The sequence below is a fragment of the Microcaecilia unicolor genome, chromosome 3 (genome assembly GCF_901765095.1).
Source record: "Microcaecilia unicolor chromosome 3, aMicUni1.1, whole genome shotgun sequence".
Taxonomy (NCBI): Eukaryota; Metazoa; Chordata; class Amphibia; order Gymnophiona; family Siphonopidae; genus Microcaecilia; species Microcaecilia unicolor.
The window spans coordinates 352,528,649-352,547,985 of record NC_044033.1 but is presented as its reverse complement, the minus strand read 5'-3'; the positions used below and the strand labels follow the sequence as shown (position 1 = coordinate 352,547,985).

Here is a 19,337-nt window from a genome sequence, read left to right as displayed (position 1 = left end):
TGCTACCTGCACATTAGCCCAGCTGCTGCTTAGTAAACGGTCCCCCAAGTTAGTTGCTGTGTTAATATGCATAATGACCTCTGTGTTAATTGTAAGGTGCAGTCTCCACTCATCACAAACCCATTCATGGCATCTTTCTATATAAGCTGTTAGTGTGGGCCTCTGGCAGTTCTCAAGGTAAACAGCTAATGCAGCTTAATAATTAGGCTCCTTTCTATTGCTGTTGCTTTTTCGGTCAGTACATAGTTAACTGATCTCATGATCTGCCTGTTTTAACTGTTCTGCATGTCAGTTTGTTAACAGATGCTGAAGGTGTTTTCTTCTATTAGTTAGGACTTTCAGCCATCAACTTAACATTTTGTATCCAAAGAGAAGGTAGTGTATGTTTCCACTTAACTGAGTACATCTTCCTTCATCCATAAATTGTAGACAGCAAGGTAGACCAAAACAGAAAGCTAAAGAGGAACTGAGAGATAGAGACTGATCCAAATGGAAATAAAGAGAAACAGGACTTTATAAATAACATTTTTATCCATTATCTGTGTGACTTAATCTATACAGACCTATGGAAAATCCAAGTTCCTGCTACATTTTTCATCAAAATGAAGAGGAGTTTGGTTGAGTATCTTTGGCCACCATTTCAAAGGCTGCAGGACTCCAGAATTAAAGGGGTTAGAAACATAGGAATCATCTCAACGCCAATTATCTGGCCCGTGAAACAAAGGCCCTTTGATCCAGACAGAACCTCCTCCACACAGGAGAGAAAAGATGCAGGCGACTTTTTGTCTTTCATATCAGCACAGGCTACTTTAGCAGTCACTGAGAGGACCGATGATGAAGCAGGTGGAGAGCATAATAACAGTGATACTCCAGATTGGTCAAACCATGTTATTTCAGTTCTCTATAATCAAACTGAAGAGGTTGTTGACATAGTAGATACTGAAACAGCCTCTTTGATCACAGATCCCAGCAAGGAAGCAATGCATTTACTGCTGTTGACAGAAAGTTCCAGGTCTGAACTTCCAAAGAAAGCAGTTGCCAGAATTGAATATCCTGGTTTTGAGACTGTACGCCATTCTTCAACAAGTGGATCTCCTGTACTTCCTAAAAATTCACAGTCATCCATGGGGACATTTTCTTTTCACTATGGCACTTTTTCTCCAGCAACAGAAAATAGACTTGAGGTCCTAGGACTTGGGACTTTGCAGAGCCAAATAAAAACCTCTCATGAAGATCCCAGGGTTGGACTACAATATCTGACTCCTTTCTCCAGCACCACGATTTCTTTAACTGCATTGAATTCAGTGCTGTACAACAATCAACAATTAAATGAGGTTTTAGGCAAACAATTATATCTGAAATCCAGTGAGGCCTTTAGAGAGGACGGGTTTGTAAGCCATATTTCTTTTGCTACACTGGTGCAGAGTAGAGCATGGTTTACAAAAGTGACAGCCTTTGAAGAACATAACTCAGCAAAAGTTGAGAAGCAAATTAGCCATCTAACAGAATCTACTCATCTCCCGCAATTGTTTCAGAATGTCAATGCAACATTTACCTTACATGGTTCATCTGATATACATTCTTTACAAGATTCATTGCCACTGGGATACAGTACAGACCTATTTAGCCCATCATTTCTTACAAGGGCAAGTTTAGTACTTCAGTATACAAGACGTGTGTCTGTTACAAAATCACTCTTGTGTCTTGGACTTTTGGACTGCACCCATTTAACCAAATACTCATTATCACATAATCCTTTGCCTAAAATTGTTAATGAGCACTATGAAAAGGCATCGTCCTCAGTTATATCATGGAAAACAAATGAGCTTCATCCAGCCAAGCAGTCAAGGAATAACCTATACACAGGCACTCTTCTTCTGAACCACATAACAAAAAATGGGATGATACTTGGTCATTCATGGACCCCACCTTATAGAGGTCTTGTGACACAACAAGGATACATTTCTGCTACGTTGCCTTCAAGTTACAAGTCTTGGGAAGCCCATACTGATGTATTTACTAAAGAATCTTCAGAAGGATTGAGGTTCTCATTTCAGTCACATTTTTTCCCAACAGAAAGACTGCCACAGCTTAGGTCTCCCACTGGAATTAATGTTATCCCCATACAGGGTAAAACAAATAATATGGCAGAGAATGTTCAAGAAACAGTTCAATTTTCCAGTTACATGGTACAACTGGAGGTAGAAAAGTTAAACTCAGTCTCTCTAAGCAATCTTTTTAGTGATAATTCAGAAAGTAATGAAAAATCTGCATCGGAGTCGTTAAATATTACTGTTCCTCCCACTGGTAATGTAGCAGCAAATAGCAGATTTCCTATTAACTTTCTTACACAGGAAATATTTCCTATTGAACATTCAATGCACTTTCAGTTCTATACATCTGAAGCAGTAAATAGATTGCATGTGAGAAACTCGAAGAAACCAGAAAATGCTGAACATTTACCTCTCACAAATAGGCTACATGGAAATGAGAGTTTCAGTATCAGCGAGACTAGCATACTCCCACAGAAGCATGACTGGCAGCTTCCATCTGTGCACATCCCCATGTCAACAGTTCAGCCTTCATGTTTTGGGAATGATAACACACATGCTTGCACACTAGAAAAACTAGTTCAGGCATCAACAAACTATTCAAACAATTCTGAAACTGTTGCTCGTAACCTAAATGCAACAGATAGCTTACGAAACCTTACAAGTCTTGATGAAAGAAGATTTTGGTCTACGAAATATACAGATTCTACAGCAGCCCCCAAAGTGCAGACTGATAGCTTCTTTACCACTGTGTCTTTGGAAATTATTCCCACTATGTATCCATATCCAGAAAATGGAGGTGGTGCAAATCTTAACATATACTCATCGCTTGTCTACTCTACACCTCCTTTACCAGAAAGTCTCAAAGATGCTAATATTGTAATGTATCCAAGCTCAGATCCTCCTTGGACAGAAGGAGAAGCAAATTTATTAAGAAGTGATTTACAAAGCTCAGAGTTAAAATCTGCTAATTATTTATTAGATAGTCCATTGCCTTCTTTTCATCTAGTTCAATTTGGAATGATGCCTGATGATGTAAGCTCTAGAACTATTGATGCAACATTAAAGAAAGAAGGAAGTTCTTTTCCTAGGTTACTATATTGGGCAGGAAGTCTTTCTTCCAATGGATATAATATAGGGTTTTTTGACACAGAAATGCCCTTTTTAAGTTCAAGTGTCATGCGTGATATGGACACAAGTCTATGGGAAATATCTTCACCTGATAATATCCCCAAAAATAACGAGGAAAGCATATTTTCCACTTCAACACCAACTGTGGTGTACACAGATCATCCGCATACCTCATTTGCTGATCATTTAAAAGGTGACAACCTGAACAAGACTGTAACAGCAGCAGAAATCATCACCAGTTCTTCGTACTTACATTTCCCAAATACAGTATCTTGGGTAACATACCACCATTCGTACAGTGCTCCATATCATGATGATGAAACCTCAGCCAACCTCTCTGCAGGAACTGGTCAACACCACAACACTTACACACCGCTTAACTCACTTCCTGGGCCTTCAGTAACTGTCACATTACCTTGTTCGTGCAATTTCCTCAGTGGCATGAAGTGTCTTTGTGGATCCAGTGTTAACTACAGTATGTCAAATACATTGCAGTAGATATATAAAAAAAATACCAGGTCCTCTTTTTCTACTTATAACATCAAAAATGCTGGATCTTAGTGGACAGTCTTTAAAACCTAGATATAGTTTGACATATAGTTTAGAAAACTGTAGAAAAGGAATTGTAGCATTATTAATATATAGTTTATAGTTTTTAATGTGTGCCTTCCACATTCACTAACCAAAACTCTAAGGAGACTGCAATGATAAGAATAGAAATCATTTGAGAATGTTTTTTAAAATTGATTTATGTCTTTCTAATATGATTTATTTATATAATCTGCTATTTATTTTTTTTTTTAAAAGAGCCAGTTACTGTATAAATTTAAGCAGGAGCTCTGCTTGTTTTCAATCAAGTCTGTATTTCAGCATCTCATGACTGTTAACATTTTCATTTTACAAAGAGTAATGCCAACATAATTCTTTATACATTGAACTTGGCAACAACCATATTTAAAAAAATAACAGCCTAAAAAAACGTCACTGGTTAGAGATGCTTGTAACGACAGCTGTGTGCCTCCATATTGTCGGGGACATTATAGAAGTAATAGTTTTAGCCACATTCTTGGCAATATTGGCTCATCTGGCACAGGATACCTCATGGTGATTTGGCTCTGTTTCAAACCAGAGAAGCAGGGGAATTAATTATAAACTGCTACGTTTTTGAAAACTGCCTGATGCATGGTATACTCACGAGAGGGTATGCATATGATGAGTGATGCAAGCAAAATATTTCTTCTTGAAATTTTTGCTTGACTTTGTATTTTATAGTTCTGCATTTTCTCGATGATTTTTCAAAATCCTATTTGCTGTCTTGTGGCACTTATTTTTCTTGGAGAAATATGTTTTCCTAAAGCTTGAAGAGATATAGCAGTTGTTTCTTCCTGGTAGTCTCCTGAGAGTGATTGGATCTCTGGAAGTACTTTTTTTTTTTGCTACTAACCTCTCTAAAACATGCTTTAGGTAGCCATCTAGTGGTTTAGAATCAATTAGCACAGTTTTGCTGTGAACAATGGAAGATTTCAATTCAGATACAACAGTGAGCTTGACGCATTTGTACTGTGGTGATAACAATAGTAAAAACCCTTAATACATTTCACCAAGTTTTCTTCTTAACCAAATTGCCCATGCGATTCTTTAATAGGTATTTACTCTTACAACCCTACAGCTCTTAGGTCAGGGGTCGATCTAGCGCAATATTCTGTCTCCAATATTACCAACTGACAGGTGCTTAGAGGAAGAGTCAGACATTTCCATTTTTTTAAGCAAATGAATCTGAAGTGCATGATATCTAGTTTAAAAAAACTAAAAAAAAGAAAGAAAGAAAGATGACTCCATCCTACCACATTGTTCTCTGGAACAAGTTATATTGATTTTTTTTTTTAAAGATAGCATACTATGTGGGGTGGGGTAGGTGGGGAGAATGAGATTTTTTTTGCGGAAGGGCTGCACATAATGCAAATCTTCTTTTATTAGTTTTCAGTGCTTGATTCATAAATGTGGATTAACTCCATAACATTACCTGATGGCTGTATTGAGAATGCAAAGTTCTCATCTCTTTCTGAAAAAAAAAGCCAGAATAATGATAGTGCATTTAATCAACATGTGCAAACTGAAAATGTAGATTGCCAAAGCATAAATGACTCTGAAAAAAATGGAAAGAGTCTTTTCTGCCAAAGAAAACCCAAAACATATTTTCTTATATGTTAACTATGGATTTATGAGAAGACATTAGTAAATACTATCCCTAAAAAATGTGATCTAGCTTATTTTTTGTTCAGCTTTCACATTTAGGGACTCTTTTACCAAGCAGCAGTAGGGCTACCTCGAGGGTAGCCTGTAGCAAAACAGCACAACCGCCGAGCGTGCCCAGGCACCTGGTGGTTGTTCAGAGTTTGCCACGCGCTGTTTCCCACTCTAGAAAATAATTTTTACTTTCTAGCATGGGGGCAGGGAGTAGGCATTCCCGGTGGTAATCAGACAGCGCAGGCACGTTGCCGCATTCTGCCCGATTACTACCAGGTTAGCGCGTGAGCCTTTACTGCCCACTTAATAGGTGGTGGAAAGGGCTCAGGCAGTAAATGGCCGCATGCTAATTTTGATATTAGCGCACAGCCATTAATGACTCAAAAATTTAAAAAAATGCCTTTTTCTTGTCACGGTAAAAAGTGGCCTGGGGCTGTGGCAATTCCACTCTTAATTTGTGAGATTCTAAATGAAATTGAGTGAAAATAAGACTGCAGTGTTGTAACTATGCTGGATGCAGTGTCTATGCCCAAAAAAACTCATACACCTTAGATAGCTGTTTGAGCCCTTATTTTCATTATTACTATAAACCTGTTAATCCATTTCAGTATTGTTTGGCACTAATGACTAAGCAAAATTAGCATGATTTACAATTTCAGAGTGAAACATTGGATCCGTTAAAGTGCTCTATTGCAAATTTTACACATCTGATGGGTAGTTTAAAATGTATGTGGAAATGTATTGGTTTTGTGTTACGGCAGTCTTCCTTTATGAGCTCTACCACAAGGACAGGGGTGGGGAGGGGGACAGGTTTTGTATTTAGCTCACACCTTTTTCAGTTGCAGCTCAAGGTGAGCTATATTCATGTACAGTAGGTATTTTTCTGTCCCCAGAGGGCTTGCAGTCTACATTTATACCTGAGGGAATGGAAGGTTGAGCGATTTGCCCACAGTGGGGTTTGAACTAGATTTCCCTTCTTTTTCAGCCCACTGCTCTAACCATTAGACTAATCCTCCATTCTACACACAGTTCACTTTCTTCCAGTAGCGTTGCAAAATAACAAATAAGAAAATGTTGTAGAGTATCATTAATTGCTATGAGACATCCCAAAGATAGTAGGTAGGCAACAACAAATGAACAAATTAAAACCTGGATTAATATACTCTAAATTCAAATACTTGCAGGGTTGTGTGCTCACCATCCGTTTATCTGAGATGTAATCTTCCTTGGCTATATTTGTAAAATGTGTACATCAAAGGTTGCGATACCTTTAAATCATAAATGAGTGTTCTAAAATAATTGTTTTTGCAAAACAGGTGGCACATTCTACAGGATTTTCATTACTGTCTATAGCCACAATCTCAGTAATGAATCATTGGTGCAGAGCACAGTGTCAGAATGGGTAGGTCAACAATTGTTTTATTTTCTCAATAACCTCTGTTCATGTGCTTGCGAAGAGTCCTCTCAAGTGAATAAGAGTAGGGATAGATAGGCCTTATGAGATGGGGAAACAAAAGGTTTTAAAGGTAAATACCTAATATAATTCCATCATTGGGACATGCTGATAGTTCCCTAACAGTACTATATAGTGCCTAGCAGAAGGTCAGAATTCAAGAGGTAAGCCTGATCCCAGTGTAAACTCGGAGCAATGCAAAATCTTGGCCAGGTTGGTACACTGGCTGAACATACTGGCTCATAATTTAACTTCTTCAGACACCAGCACCTCTTGAGAAGACAGAGATTCATAGAGCTTCAGTGGATATTTACTAGTAATAATTGAATAGCACTGAAGTGTGACACTCCAAAACCCAACACATGAAGCTTTCATGCTGCTACATATCAAACATAAGGCTTATGTTCCAGAAAATTGCAAATCTCTCAATCCATTGAGCTGATACTGACTTTTCTGGTACATATACCCTTTCTCCCCATATTGGTAATATTTTAAAAATATTTAAAGTGAGATTTGAATATGAGAATAGGTTGCAATCATAGGGCCTTTTTTAAAATAAACTGTGCAAGCCGTTCCCACGTGGCAATTTGGGCAGTTTGGTAAAAGAGGCCCATAGATTGTATGACTTTTAGGAATGAAAAAGTGAAAATAATTTTTTTTAATGGACTAAATTTGGTGTTTCCCTCTTGAGGAAGAAGAGAGGAAGTGATGACTATATGCAGCAGATATCCAGTTTCTTTGATTGGTAGAGACGGAAACATTAGCTATTAGACCCTGTAATATATATCATATAGTGCAATTTTCATCCAGGATGAATCACGTTGCAAGAGATCTGCAAGTTTAGATATGGGCACAGTGTACTTCAAGCCTCTGCACCCTGTTTTTACAAACTAAGTATTTGGGGATCTTCCAGCTTTCAGTTAATAAGTCCACCACTGACTTAAAGGAGCAATTCCTTTAACTGTGCCACAGTACTAGTGTATTCCTGTCTATCAAATCTCACTCTTGTCTCTCCCATTAATATAATTTCATATGTTTGCCGTATCACAGATCCCATCAGCAGTCTTCTTCCTCATTCATTCATATGTGATTCTTCTTTTGTGTTTCAGCTCAATCACACATTCCAGAACTGGAATTATACTGTCTTTGTGGTCAACATCAGGTAAAGAGTAGTGCCAACCTGAAAAGAGTTTACATATATACTGCAGAAATAATAATTGTTTCTCTTTGATTTTTGTTCTGCCCTCACATTCTCCATTGATTTTTCTTTCCAAGCATTCAGCACACAGCCTCAGGAAATGTAAGTCTTCACTCCAGGCATGTACGAAGCACCAGTATCAACAATCAGAGGTAATGATCTCAGGATGCTTTCTTTGGCAATAGATACACTGGCTTTTTTAAATGGGGTTGGCATGCCTGGAAATGTTTCCGGGATACACTTACTGAATTTTAAATCCTGGCACCAATTTGCTAGATTAAACATTAACGTGTGACAGCAGGCTTCTGGGGTAATAATCACCTTGTTTAAGATTAGTTGTGTTCCTGACCCACCTAGGAAAGGATGACTTGCACAACAAAGGAATACCCAAAGTGCATCTAGTGATTTTAAATAAAATTGATTGCTCACATGGTTGTAAGGGACAGATGGAGATATGCTTGTACATTTTGCGTTTGTGTCAGTGGAACATTAGAGGTTATTTGATAAAGGCTTTACACGTGTTAAACTGGGTCTGATATGTAGAAAAAGTGTTTTATCAAATTTGCTGGGAGTGACCCTTCGCATATGTGTATGTATAGAGGGTGTTCTCTGGGCAGAACAGGGTACAGTTTTGGCTGTACATGTATACTTTACAGTATGCAAAACTATGGGGGACTTCTGTAAATAGCACTCAGAAATAGGTGCTGAAAAAAATCGGCGCCAAGCACTGTTCTATAAAAGGAGCATACAGTTTATAGAATAGTGCTTAACGCCGGTTCCCCGCCTAACTGTAGGCATCGGCCTTATGCCTGCTGAAACCTGGTGTAAATGATAGTGCCCAAGATAGATGCACTGAGGCAGTATTCTGTAACTACTCACACAACTTTTCGGAACACCCCTGACATGCACATGGCCATGTCTCCTATTGAGTTATGTGCTAGTAGAGTTAGGCACCATCCTCTGGATTCTATATATGGTGCCTGAAAATCTGCTTGGAAACCAAAGCATATCTATAACAATGGTGTATAAGCAATTATCAGCACTAATTAGCATTAATTGAGATTTGTGCACACAACTCGCTAAGCGTATTCTATAACATGGTGCACCTAAATTCTAAGTTGCATAGTTGAAAATTGGGCATGGCCAAGGGCAGGGCATGGGTGTTTCTTCAAATCTATGCACATTATTATAGAATACACTCAATCTACACCTAATTTAGGCATTGGGATTTACAGCAACTAAAATGTGGCCTAAATGGAGACAACCAAATTTAGTCACATGGTGAGCTGCTCAGCATATTCTATATACCGTGTGGAAATTTAAGTCTATTCTGTAAAACTTTTTTTTAATCATTTATTTATAATTTTTCCTTTTACAAGGGTCACTTGCAAACAGTAATACAGAGATGACTGTACATTAATACAATATTAGAAGAAAACAATCTCAACCAGATAAATGGATTATATACAATCTTTCTCTTTCTTAGACCACAAAATAAATAGGGAGAGTGAAACAAGACAAGGAGATCAATTAAACAACAGTAAACCAAGAAAACATGGTATTAACCTGATTATCCCGTTATTATTTACCTGAATCATTATTCCACATTGATCATCTGGTTGGCTTCTTCAAACCCAAGACGGTGTATAGTCAATTAATTTCGTTAGAAACATACTTATTGTCCAATATTAGTGGAAATAATACACCAGATTTCATTTTTCCCCCCATTTTAAAACCAAAAATTATTTAACAATACAAACACTTGCATCTCTGATCCAATTCCCACTGATTAAAGTAATCCCAGTTTCACAGGCTTCACTCCTTTTTAATTAATATACTAAGAGGAATCATTTCAGAGGAAAAAAAATTTGGGAGTCATACCCGGAACTCTGGGAAAACAACAATCTCGGTATTAATCATCTGTATTAATATTCATTTTGTTCAAATTTTTCTGGTCTATTAACATTTTCAAAATCTTAACCGTTTCCTATTCCTGTAGAACTTCATTTGCTGTATCAATTTTTCATTCTCAAAGGATTCGATTAGATTATCCATGTGGCTCACTAATAAGATTATATCGGAAGCAAAATTATTTACTACCATCGTTAGGTCCTGGCGCGCCTTCCAGATGATATTCAATGTAACCTCCACGGGAGCCAAAAACTCCAAGCTGATAGCTCTTACGGGTTTAGGAGTGGCACCGCCGACACAAGTTCAGCTGTAAACGACTTCCGTTTCAGCATACACTCCTAACTCACTCCTCCACTCCTTTGGACATGGTGGTTAAATGATTTGAGAGCAATGAAGTTGTTTCCAGGTCCAAGAGCATCGACGCTCCTTTGCCGACGCTAATCAAAGGACTCATCAACCCAGTCCTGTGAGCAGCTCGTCGCGCAGTGGTCCCACACTTGCTGCACAGGGGACAAAATGCTGGCCATCGGCGGCTGACCCCCTTTGTCCCCTTCCTCTCAGTTAAGGTAACTGCAGATGCAAAGAGGAAATTTCAAGTAAACAAAGACAGAACTTCAGAGGACAGCTGGGCCGTTGAGCGTATGAGCTTCAGGTCACCATCTTTCCACTCTCCCTAGTTTGGGACACTCTTTGTCTGGTTTCTCCTCAGAGGCCTGTCTGATATGGGTAACCCTTCAGCATAGCCCTCTGAGTCATTGAAACACGGAAGCCCCATTACCACTACAAGGTGGTGTCCCTTCGGAGGGGTATTCTGTAAAACTTAGGTGTACTTTAGAGCATACGCTTAGGCGTAATATTTTTCTGCATGCATTTTTCTGGTGCCACATATAGAATCTAGCCCCATGCCTTACAGAATAGTGCACAGCCAGATGCGCACAGAAATCCTCATTGGTGTCAACTATCTTCAGTAATTGGTTGTTAGCACCTAATTATTGGTAGTGAAGGGAATTGGATCAGGGATTCAAGTGTTTGTATTGTTAAATAATTTCTGGTTTTAAAAGGGGAAAAAATGAAATTAGGTGTATTGTTTCTAACTAATATTGGACAATAAGTATGTTTCCAACGAAATTAATTGACTATACACCGTTTTGGGTTTGAGGAGGCCAACTAGATGAATAATAACTGGAGATAATCAGGTTAATACCACGTTTTCTTGGTTTACTGTTGTTTAATTGATCTCCTTGTCTTGTTTCACTCTCCCTATTTATTTTGTGGTCTAAGATAGAGAAAGATTGTATATAATTCATTTATCTAGTTGAGATTGTTTTCTTCTAATATTGTATTAATGTACAGTCATCTCTGTATTACTATTATATAAATATGCCCAATTGCAGATCGACTTACTATTAAACAAAACAAAGCAATAAGACCTGCTGTCAAAAAAATGACTAATAGCCAAATAGTGCAACACAGTGGCGGAAAAAGCCTCAAAAAGCTTCTGGGTCTTGAATTGACTTGAAGAAGCTATGACGGGTCAAAGGACCTCACTTTCATCACAGGCATAAAAAACCGCTACTGTAATTTTACTTATACTCAACTTATGATCATCTATGATTTATACTTTATATAAACACCACACTTATCTTTGCGGTGGGTGCTTGTAGCGTGAAAATACTGATTTGTGTGAACCATCATGCACATGCACACTATCAGGAAGATGTGCACACTCTTTAAGAGGAGTGTGCACTATTATCAGTCAAAGACATTGTGTTGCAAAATGACAGCTCATCCCTAGTCATTTCTTTCTTAACGTCTGGAAAGAGGAGTGATCATAACTGGTTTCTTTAACCTTGCCCTCAAGGCTTCTCTTTTTTTTTTTGGGGGGGGGGGGTTGCCCTCCTCCATGTTCTTCTTCCACACCTTTGTTGTAGATATAGCCCTAAATTAGTAAACCATGACTGGAGAGAAATTAGTGAAGACCCTTGTTAGCTAGCAGGTAGGCATGTTTCTAGCAAGACACATTTTTAAAATGAGAATAGTACAAAGTTCCAGCCCATGATTTTGTTTTAACTTACTAAGGGCACCTTTTACAAAGGCACACTAACATTTTTAGCTCACACTAAAAATAAGCATGTGCGCCTTTATAAAAGATGCCTTAGGACTCCCTATTCACAAATGTTTGGTAACCTTAGTAAAGATTAATGTGTAGATTATTTAATGTGTGGCCTGTTTTCTAAAGAACATGTATGCTGCCTGCATTAATGTTAATGTAAGTTACCTTCCATTAGTGAACAGATCTGTTTGTACCATTGATTTCACTGTGGATAATTGCAGTATACTCTTTACAGCCCTAGGAGCTCTATGTTACCAGAACTCATTAGAGACCAGCATTGTAGTAAAGTAAATGGATTAAATACAAATATGAACTTTCTAAAAACTGCTTGTCTGCCACGCAGAGATTAGTAAGGACAAGCTCTGATTATGTTCTTATTCCCTCCCCCTCCCTTTCTTTTTAATGATGTCTTATGATTTCTGATACCACAGTAATGTCGCCCCTTTCTGCTCGTGCTGCTGCTGCTGCGATTCTCACAGGGATGGTACAGAACACAGTTGTAATCATATTACTGAGTTTGGGTCATGTGGGTAAGAAAAATGGCTTCTGAAAGACAGCTGGGCAGTTCCTTGTGCATTACGCAATTTTGTATGCTTACTACCACCTTCTATTAAGACAGTAAGATTGTGCTGTAGCTTGTCCGTTCTAATGTGACCTGTTGTTTGCACCTAATGAATCTTACTGATGGCGATTTTAACCACTGCTTAAGAAACAGGGCTGCTTATACTTTATTATTTATTTATTTGTTACATTTGTATCCCACATTTTCCCACCTATTTGCAGGCTCAATGTGGCTTACAAAGAGGGGCATAATGGAACAGAAACGCCTATCTCCATGGGCGTTAATCTCCGAGAACGGGTCCGTGAAGGGGCGGACCGAACCGTATTATCGATAAAAAATAGACGCCCATGTTTTATTCGCCAATGTGTGAGCTGGGCGTTTTTGCTTTTCAGCGATAATGGAAAGGGAAAGTGCCCAGCTCAAAAACGAATAAATCCAAGGCATTTGTTCGTGGGAGGGGCCAGGATTCGTAGTGCACTGGTCCCCCTCACATGCCAGGACACCAACCGGGCACCCTAGGGGGCACTTTTACAAAAACAAATAAACAGGTAAAAGAGCTCCCAGGTGCATAGCACCCTTCCATTGTGTGTTGAGCCCCCCAAATCCCCCTCAAAACCCACTGCCCACAAGTCTACACCATTACTAAAGCCCTAAGGGGTGAAGAGGGGCACCTACATGTGGGTACAGTGGGTTTGGGGGGGTTGGACGACTAATAAGCATTAAGCAGCACAATTGTAACAGGTAGGGGGGATGGGCCTGGGTCCACCTGCCTGACGTCCACTGCACCCCCTAACAACTGCTCCAGGGACCTGCATACTGCTGCCTGGGAGGAGGGTATGACATTTGAGGGTGAAAATAAAAAGTTGTGAAACATCATTTTTTTGTGGTGGGAGGGGGTTAGTGACCACTGGGGGAGTCAGGGGAGGTCATCCCCGATTCCCTCTGGGGGTAATCTGGTCATTTAGGGCACTTTTTGGGGCCTTATTCGTGAAAAAACAGGGTCCAGGAAAAGTGCCCTAAATTCTAGCTACAAACGCATCCATTATCGGCGAAGGGCGCCCATCTCTGTTCGGGTGATAACCACGCCCCAGTTCCGCCTTCGACACGCCTTCGACACGCCCCCGTCCACTTTGTCCGCATCCGCGACGGAGTGCAGTTGAAAGCGTCCCAAATTCGGCTTTTGATTATACCGCGTTATTCGTTTTTGTGAGATAAACGCCCATCTCCCGATTTAGGTCGGAACTTGGGCGTTTTTCTCGTTCGATTATAAGCAGGATAGTACCATAATGGCGTGCGCCAGTTCTGGTGTTAACAAATACAAGGTGTTATTGTGGTAGAATAAGGTTCATGTATGGTAGATGTGTTGGGGAACTAAGGGGGGAAAAGGGAAGTTGGGGTGTGTCCATTATGATCTTTGGATTTGTTGTGTTGCAGGTATTCAGGCTTTTATGATGGGTCAGTGAGATATGCCTTCCTGAACAGATTTGTTTTTAGTTCTTTCCGGAAATTTAGGTGGTCGCACGTTGTTTTTACTATTTTTGGTAGTGCATTCCATAGTTGTGCGCTTAAATAAGAAAAGCTGGATGTATATGTTGATTTGTATTTGATTCCTTTGCTGTTTGGGTAGTGAAGATTTATGTATGTTCGTGCTGATCTTGTGCTTTTGGTTGGCAGGTCTATGAGGTCTATCATGTATTCCGGGGCTTCAGCATAGATAATTTTATGAACCAGGGTGCAGATTTTGAAACTAATATGTTCTTTGATTGGTAACCAGTGCAGTTTTTCTCGGAGTGGTTTGGCGCTTTCAAAAGGCGTTTTTCGAAATATGAGCCTGGATGCTGTGTTTTGAGCAGTCTGAAGTTTCTTTATAATTTGTTCTTTGCAACCCGCATAGATTCCGTTGCAGTACATTAGTCTTTCCTTTTAACCTCCATCCTAGTGGAAGGCCAGGTCCCTAATCATTGGCATACATGATCTCATCCTAGAATAGGAGAGGTTATAATAAAGGACGTTTCTGTTTTAGAAAGCTGTAAATTATGCTTACAGTGCTACATTTATTATTCGGGGTTATAAAATAGCAACTGCTGGCTATCAGTTGGGGAGGTTTGCTAACCTCGGTCAAAGGTTAATAGCTGCATGCTAGTAGGTTATGGACATGACCAGCAATACAAGCAGTATTTGTTGCTTTGCGTGGCCTAAGTGTGTGAGAAAGTATAGGCCTGGCAAATTCCAGGTTACAGAGGAAGATGGTGCAGTGCCAAGCAGTACTTTGCAGTTGCTTCTTAAATAGGTTTTGTAATACGGATAGAATCCATCTTGGTAATATTGCAATTTTATTTAACAAGAACCCCATAAGCATCTTCATTTTTGCTATAATACTGTAGTTGGCAAAGTGGGCCCAGCCAAATGGCACTAAAACATCCAATGGTATTTATAAAGTTATGGCTGGATCAGTGATCCATAGCGGGTAGCATGAGGAAAAGAGCCACACAGGATACAAAGGCAGTTGTTTTCCCCTTAGGAGCCAGCTGAGAGAAAATGTACTGGCAGTCTGGCAAGCCTTGTGTTTCTGCCTTCACATAATAATCCTCATTTGACTAAACTGCTGTCATGTGTTTGGTTGCTTTAAGATGTTGGGGTTAAAGTTTTTCTTTTCCTTACAGTTTTGAAGTTTTGGCTCTCCTGGTATACAATAATACAAATAACATCACATTAGAAGATCGTATTATTTACCACAAACTCAGACAACAGAATAATTCCATAGGAGAGGGGTTGAAGCTAGGCCGGATTGATGTTGATCCAATTGGTAAGTACAACAGTTTTTTTCAGATAGACAGCCTTTCACCACCATATGCGTACCTATAAATTTGCTATGTTTCCTTGGCTTCATTTTGGAACCAGAAATCAAAAAATTCTAATATTCTCCTAGAAACAAATTAACTTTAGTTTTTAGAATTATAGACATCTACCCATGATATTGGGGCATTCTATAATATGCATTCCTTCTCTTTGTTGTGTAGATGTGCTCATTGGCAAGGGCAATTTGTATACTGAGGTTGTAAATAAATACCTCTGCAGAGGATGCCCCAAAGTTTACGTAGATTGCTCCAGAACTTTGTCAACCAATCTAAAAAAAACGTTTCCCTTAAACATACATATACGTGTTCTGAAATGTCAACATATACGTTTATGTTGCCATGTTCATTTCATTGATATTTTGGACATTGACAATTGCAATGGGTGCTGTCACTGCACATAACCACTCCTGTATGTATTTTAGAAAATACTCTACAATGGCAGATCCTTTGCTAAAATACTACCTGGATGTCTCAATTCTGATCAGAATGGTCTTTCTAAAATGTACTTTCACATCAATAGGATCAGCTATTTTGTTTGGTACTCACATTAGGCGTTCTAGTCTGTAGTTTCCCGAATCACCCCTGGAATCCTTTTTATAAAAACTGGCATTAGTTAGCCACTCTCCAATTCATATATCCAGACAGCCCAAAACACAGTAGCCAGGTTGCTATTTGGTAAAACACGATTCCAAAGCGCCACACCACTCCGTGAAAAACTATACTGGCTTCCAATCAGAGAACGCATCACTTTCAAAACCTGCACCCTGGTCCATAAGATTATCTACGGTGAAGTCCCAGGTTACATGATTGCCCCAAAGTTTACGTAGATTGCTCCAGAACGTTGTCAACCAATCTAAAAAAAACGTTTCCCTTAAACATACATATACGTGTTCTGAAATGTCAACATATACGTTTATGTTGCCATGTTCATTTCATTGATATTTTGGACATTGACAATTGCAATGGGTGCTGTCACTGCACATAACCACTCCTGTATGTATTTTAGAAAATACTCTACAATGGCAGATCCTTTGCTAAAATACTACCTGGATGTCTCAATTCTGATCAGAATGGTCTTTCTAAAATGTACTTTCACATCAATAGGATCAGCTATTTTGTTTGGTACTCACATTAGGCGTTCTAGTCTGTAGTTTCCTGAATCACCCCTGGAATCCTTTTTATAAAAACTGGCATTAGTTAGCCACTCTCCAATTCATATATCCAGACAGCCCAAAACACAGTAGCCAGGTTGCTATTTGGTAAACACGATTCCAAAGCGCCACACCACTCCGTGAAAAACTATACTGGCTTCCAATCAGAGAACGCATCACTTTCAAAACCTGCACCCTGGTCCATAAGATTATCTACGGTGAAGTCCCAGGTTACATGATTGACCTGATTAGTGTCCCAACCAGAAATAGTACCAGTTCATCACGGACTTACCTGAATCTCCACTACCCAAATTGCAAAAGACTTTAATACAAGACAACCCATGTGCCCAACTTCTCTTACAAAAGCACACGACTGTGGAACGCACTGCCACAAGCTGTGAAAACAATATACGATCACCTAAAATTCAGAAAATCATTAAAGACTCATCTATTCGGAAAGGCATACCCGACTGACCCAACTTAAATGCCTCAACTCTGCAACACTTCACTACCAAAGATCGTATTGGACATTATCAAACCCTCCTTACCTTTAACCCCACGTGCCTGAATCTTATCTTCCCTGTTCCACCATAGCATCTTTTGTACTCGTCCCCTACCGGACTTGGCGAATGCCTTTACGGTACTATGTAAGCCACATTGAGCCTGCAAATAGGTGGGAAAATGTGGGATACAAATGTAATAAATAAATAAATATATGGGCTAGTAGCCTGATTTCTCCACAAGCTCTATAAAGCTTTTCAAATTAGACCCCTTCTAAGTTTGCTCTAATAAACTACATCCAGCTTTGTACAATAAGAAATTCCATATCAGCTGAAAAACTGACAGCTGATAGGTGTAAATTCTTGTATGAAGGAGACAGACAGGTGCAGTCCCAAGCCTTCCACAGTCTACATGGCAGACCTGGGCCACGTGTAAGTAAATTAAATTTGCCCCTACTGTAGACAGCTGTGTGAGGATGATAAACTAACAAAGCTGCTAAATTATGACCTTCTTTTGGTTGATCTCTAATTCCTACTTTAAGGAAACTGCACCCATTCCCATCCACTCTCTGACACACACAGCCTACCCATCAAAGTTGGGAACCTCTAATCCTCCACAATCCTTGGGCAGCAGGAGAGTAGCTAAACCGATAAACTGACATTCTTTTATTCCACATAAAGGGTAGGTGAGAACTCCTAAGCTGCAAAAACATCAGCACACATAGAAATTTTTTGCTGTTCTGTGAACTTGAAACTGTGGTGTCTCATGATTATTGTACCACACTGGCTAAGGGTTCCAGAACCAGTATAAGAGACAGAGACGCTTATTTTTGAAAGAGGAAAACATCCAAAAAGTGTCACAAAGCAGCATTTGGACATTTTTCTACTCATAACATCCAAATTGGTATTTTCAAAACCTATTTTGCTGATGTTTAGCTATGCAATTCGCCTGCAGTGTGTCCAAAGCACATGGGGCATGTTGGGGGCATTTTGGGGGTGGGATGAGGGTAGGTGTAGAGCATTCCTAACACTTAGATGTTTTACATCCATAATGGAACAAAACAAAAACATCTATAGCTGAAACTTCAACGTTTTGGTCTAGACCTGTTTTCAGAACGAATAAGGCACAAAAATGTTCCCTAAATGACCAGATGACCACTGGAGGGAATCAGGGATGACCCCCCCCCCTTACTCCCCCAGTGGTCAATGACCCTCTCCCATCCCCAAAAATGTTGTAGCCAGGTCTATTATAGCAGCATGCAGGTCCCTGGAGTAATATAGTGGTGAGTGCAGTGCACTGTAGACAGGTGGACCCAGGCCCATACTTGTTATAATTGTGATGGAAACCATGAGCCCTCCCAAACTCACCAAAGCCCTACTGTAGGTACCTCTTCACCTATAAGGGCTATTCTAGAGGTGTACAGTTTGGGGCATTGGGTTTTGGAGGACTCAGCAGACAAGATAATGGTGAAATGTGTACCTGGGAGCATTTATTTGAAATCCACTGCAGTGCTCCCTAGGATGCCCCATTGCTCTCCTGGGATGTCTGGAGGATCAATCTACTAGAAATGCTGGTCCCTCTTACATCTCAATGGCTTGATTTTCTACGTTTTTCATTTATATGGATTTTTTCCAAAAATGGCCTAAAAAGATAAACACATACATCACAAAACCTTGTTATAAACAATATTTTCAGGAAAAAAAAAGATAGACAATTTGCTTTTTTGAAAATGGCTACTTTTGCTATTTGGATTCTGGACATTTTGAGCAAAACATCCAAAATTGGACTAGACATCATATCGAAAATGCCCCTCCACGGGGTACTGTTGTCTCATGTCCTGTACAATATCACATTAAGAAGAGTGTGTCCCATTTATTAAAATCTGAACTGGTGCGACACTAATATCCAAGTTATAAATCTCTCAGGGAACTCAAATTTTGCAAGATACACTTAAACTTACAAGAAATTCTACAGGATCCCTTATCATAAGTCCATAAGTATTGCCATACTGGGACAGACCTAAGGTCCATCAAGCCCAGCATCCAACAGTGACCAATCCAGGTCACAAGTACCTGGCAAGATCCCAAAACAGTACAATACATTTTATGCTGCTTACCCTAGAAATAAGCAGTGGATTTTCCCTATATCCATTTTAATAATG

At 39.4% G+C, this 19,337-nt stretch overlaps 1 protein-coding gene across 1 annotated transcript in view; it reads left to right on the top strand.

Moving 5' to 3' along the window:
* Positions 1-19,337, top strand: part of ADGRG6 (adhesion G protein-coupled receptor G6) — a 491,599-nt gene that overhangs the window by 288,605 nt on the left and 183,657 nt on the right. The window contains 4 exon segments of the mRNA XM_030198502.1: positions 6,746-6,831; positions 7,992-8,044; positions 8,158-8,232; positions 15,330-15,472. Coding sequence (XP_030054362.1) covers positions 6,746-6,831; positions 7,992-8,044; positions 8,158-8,232; positions 15,330-15,472 — 357 coding nt within the window.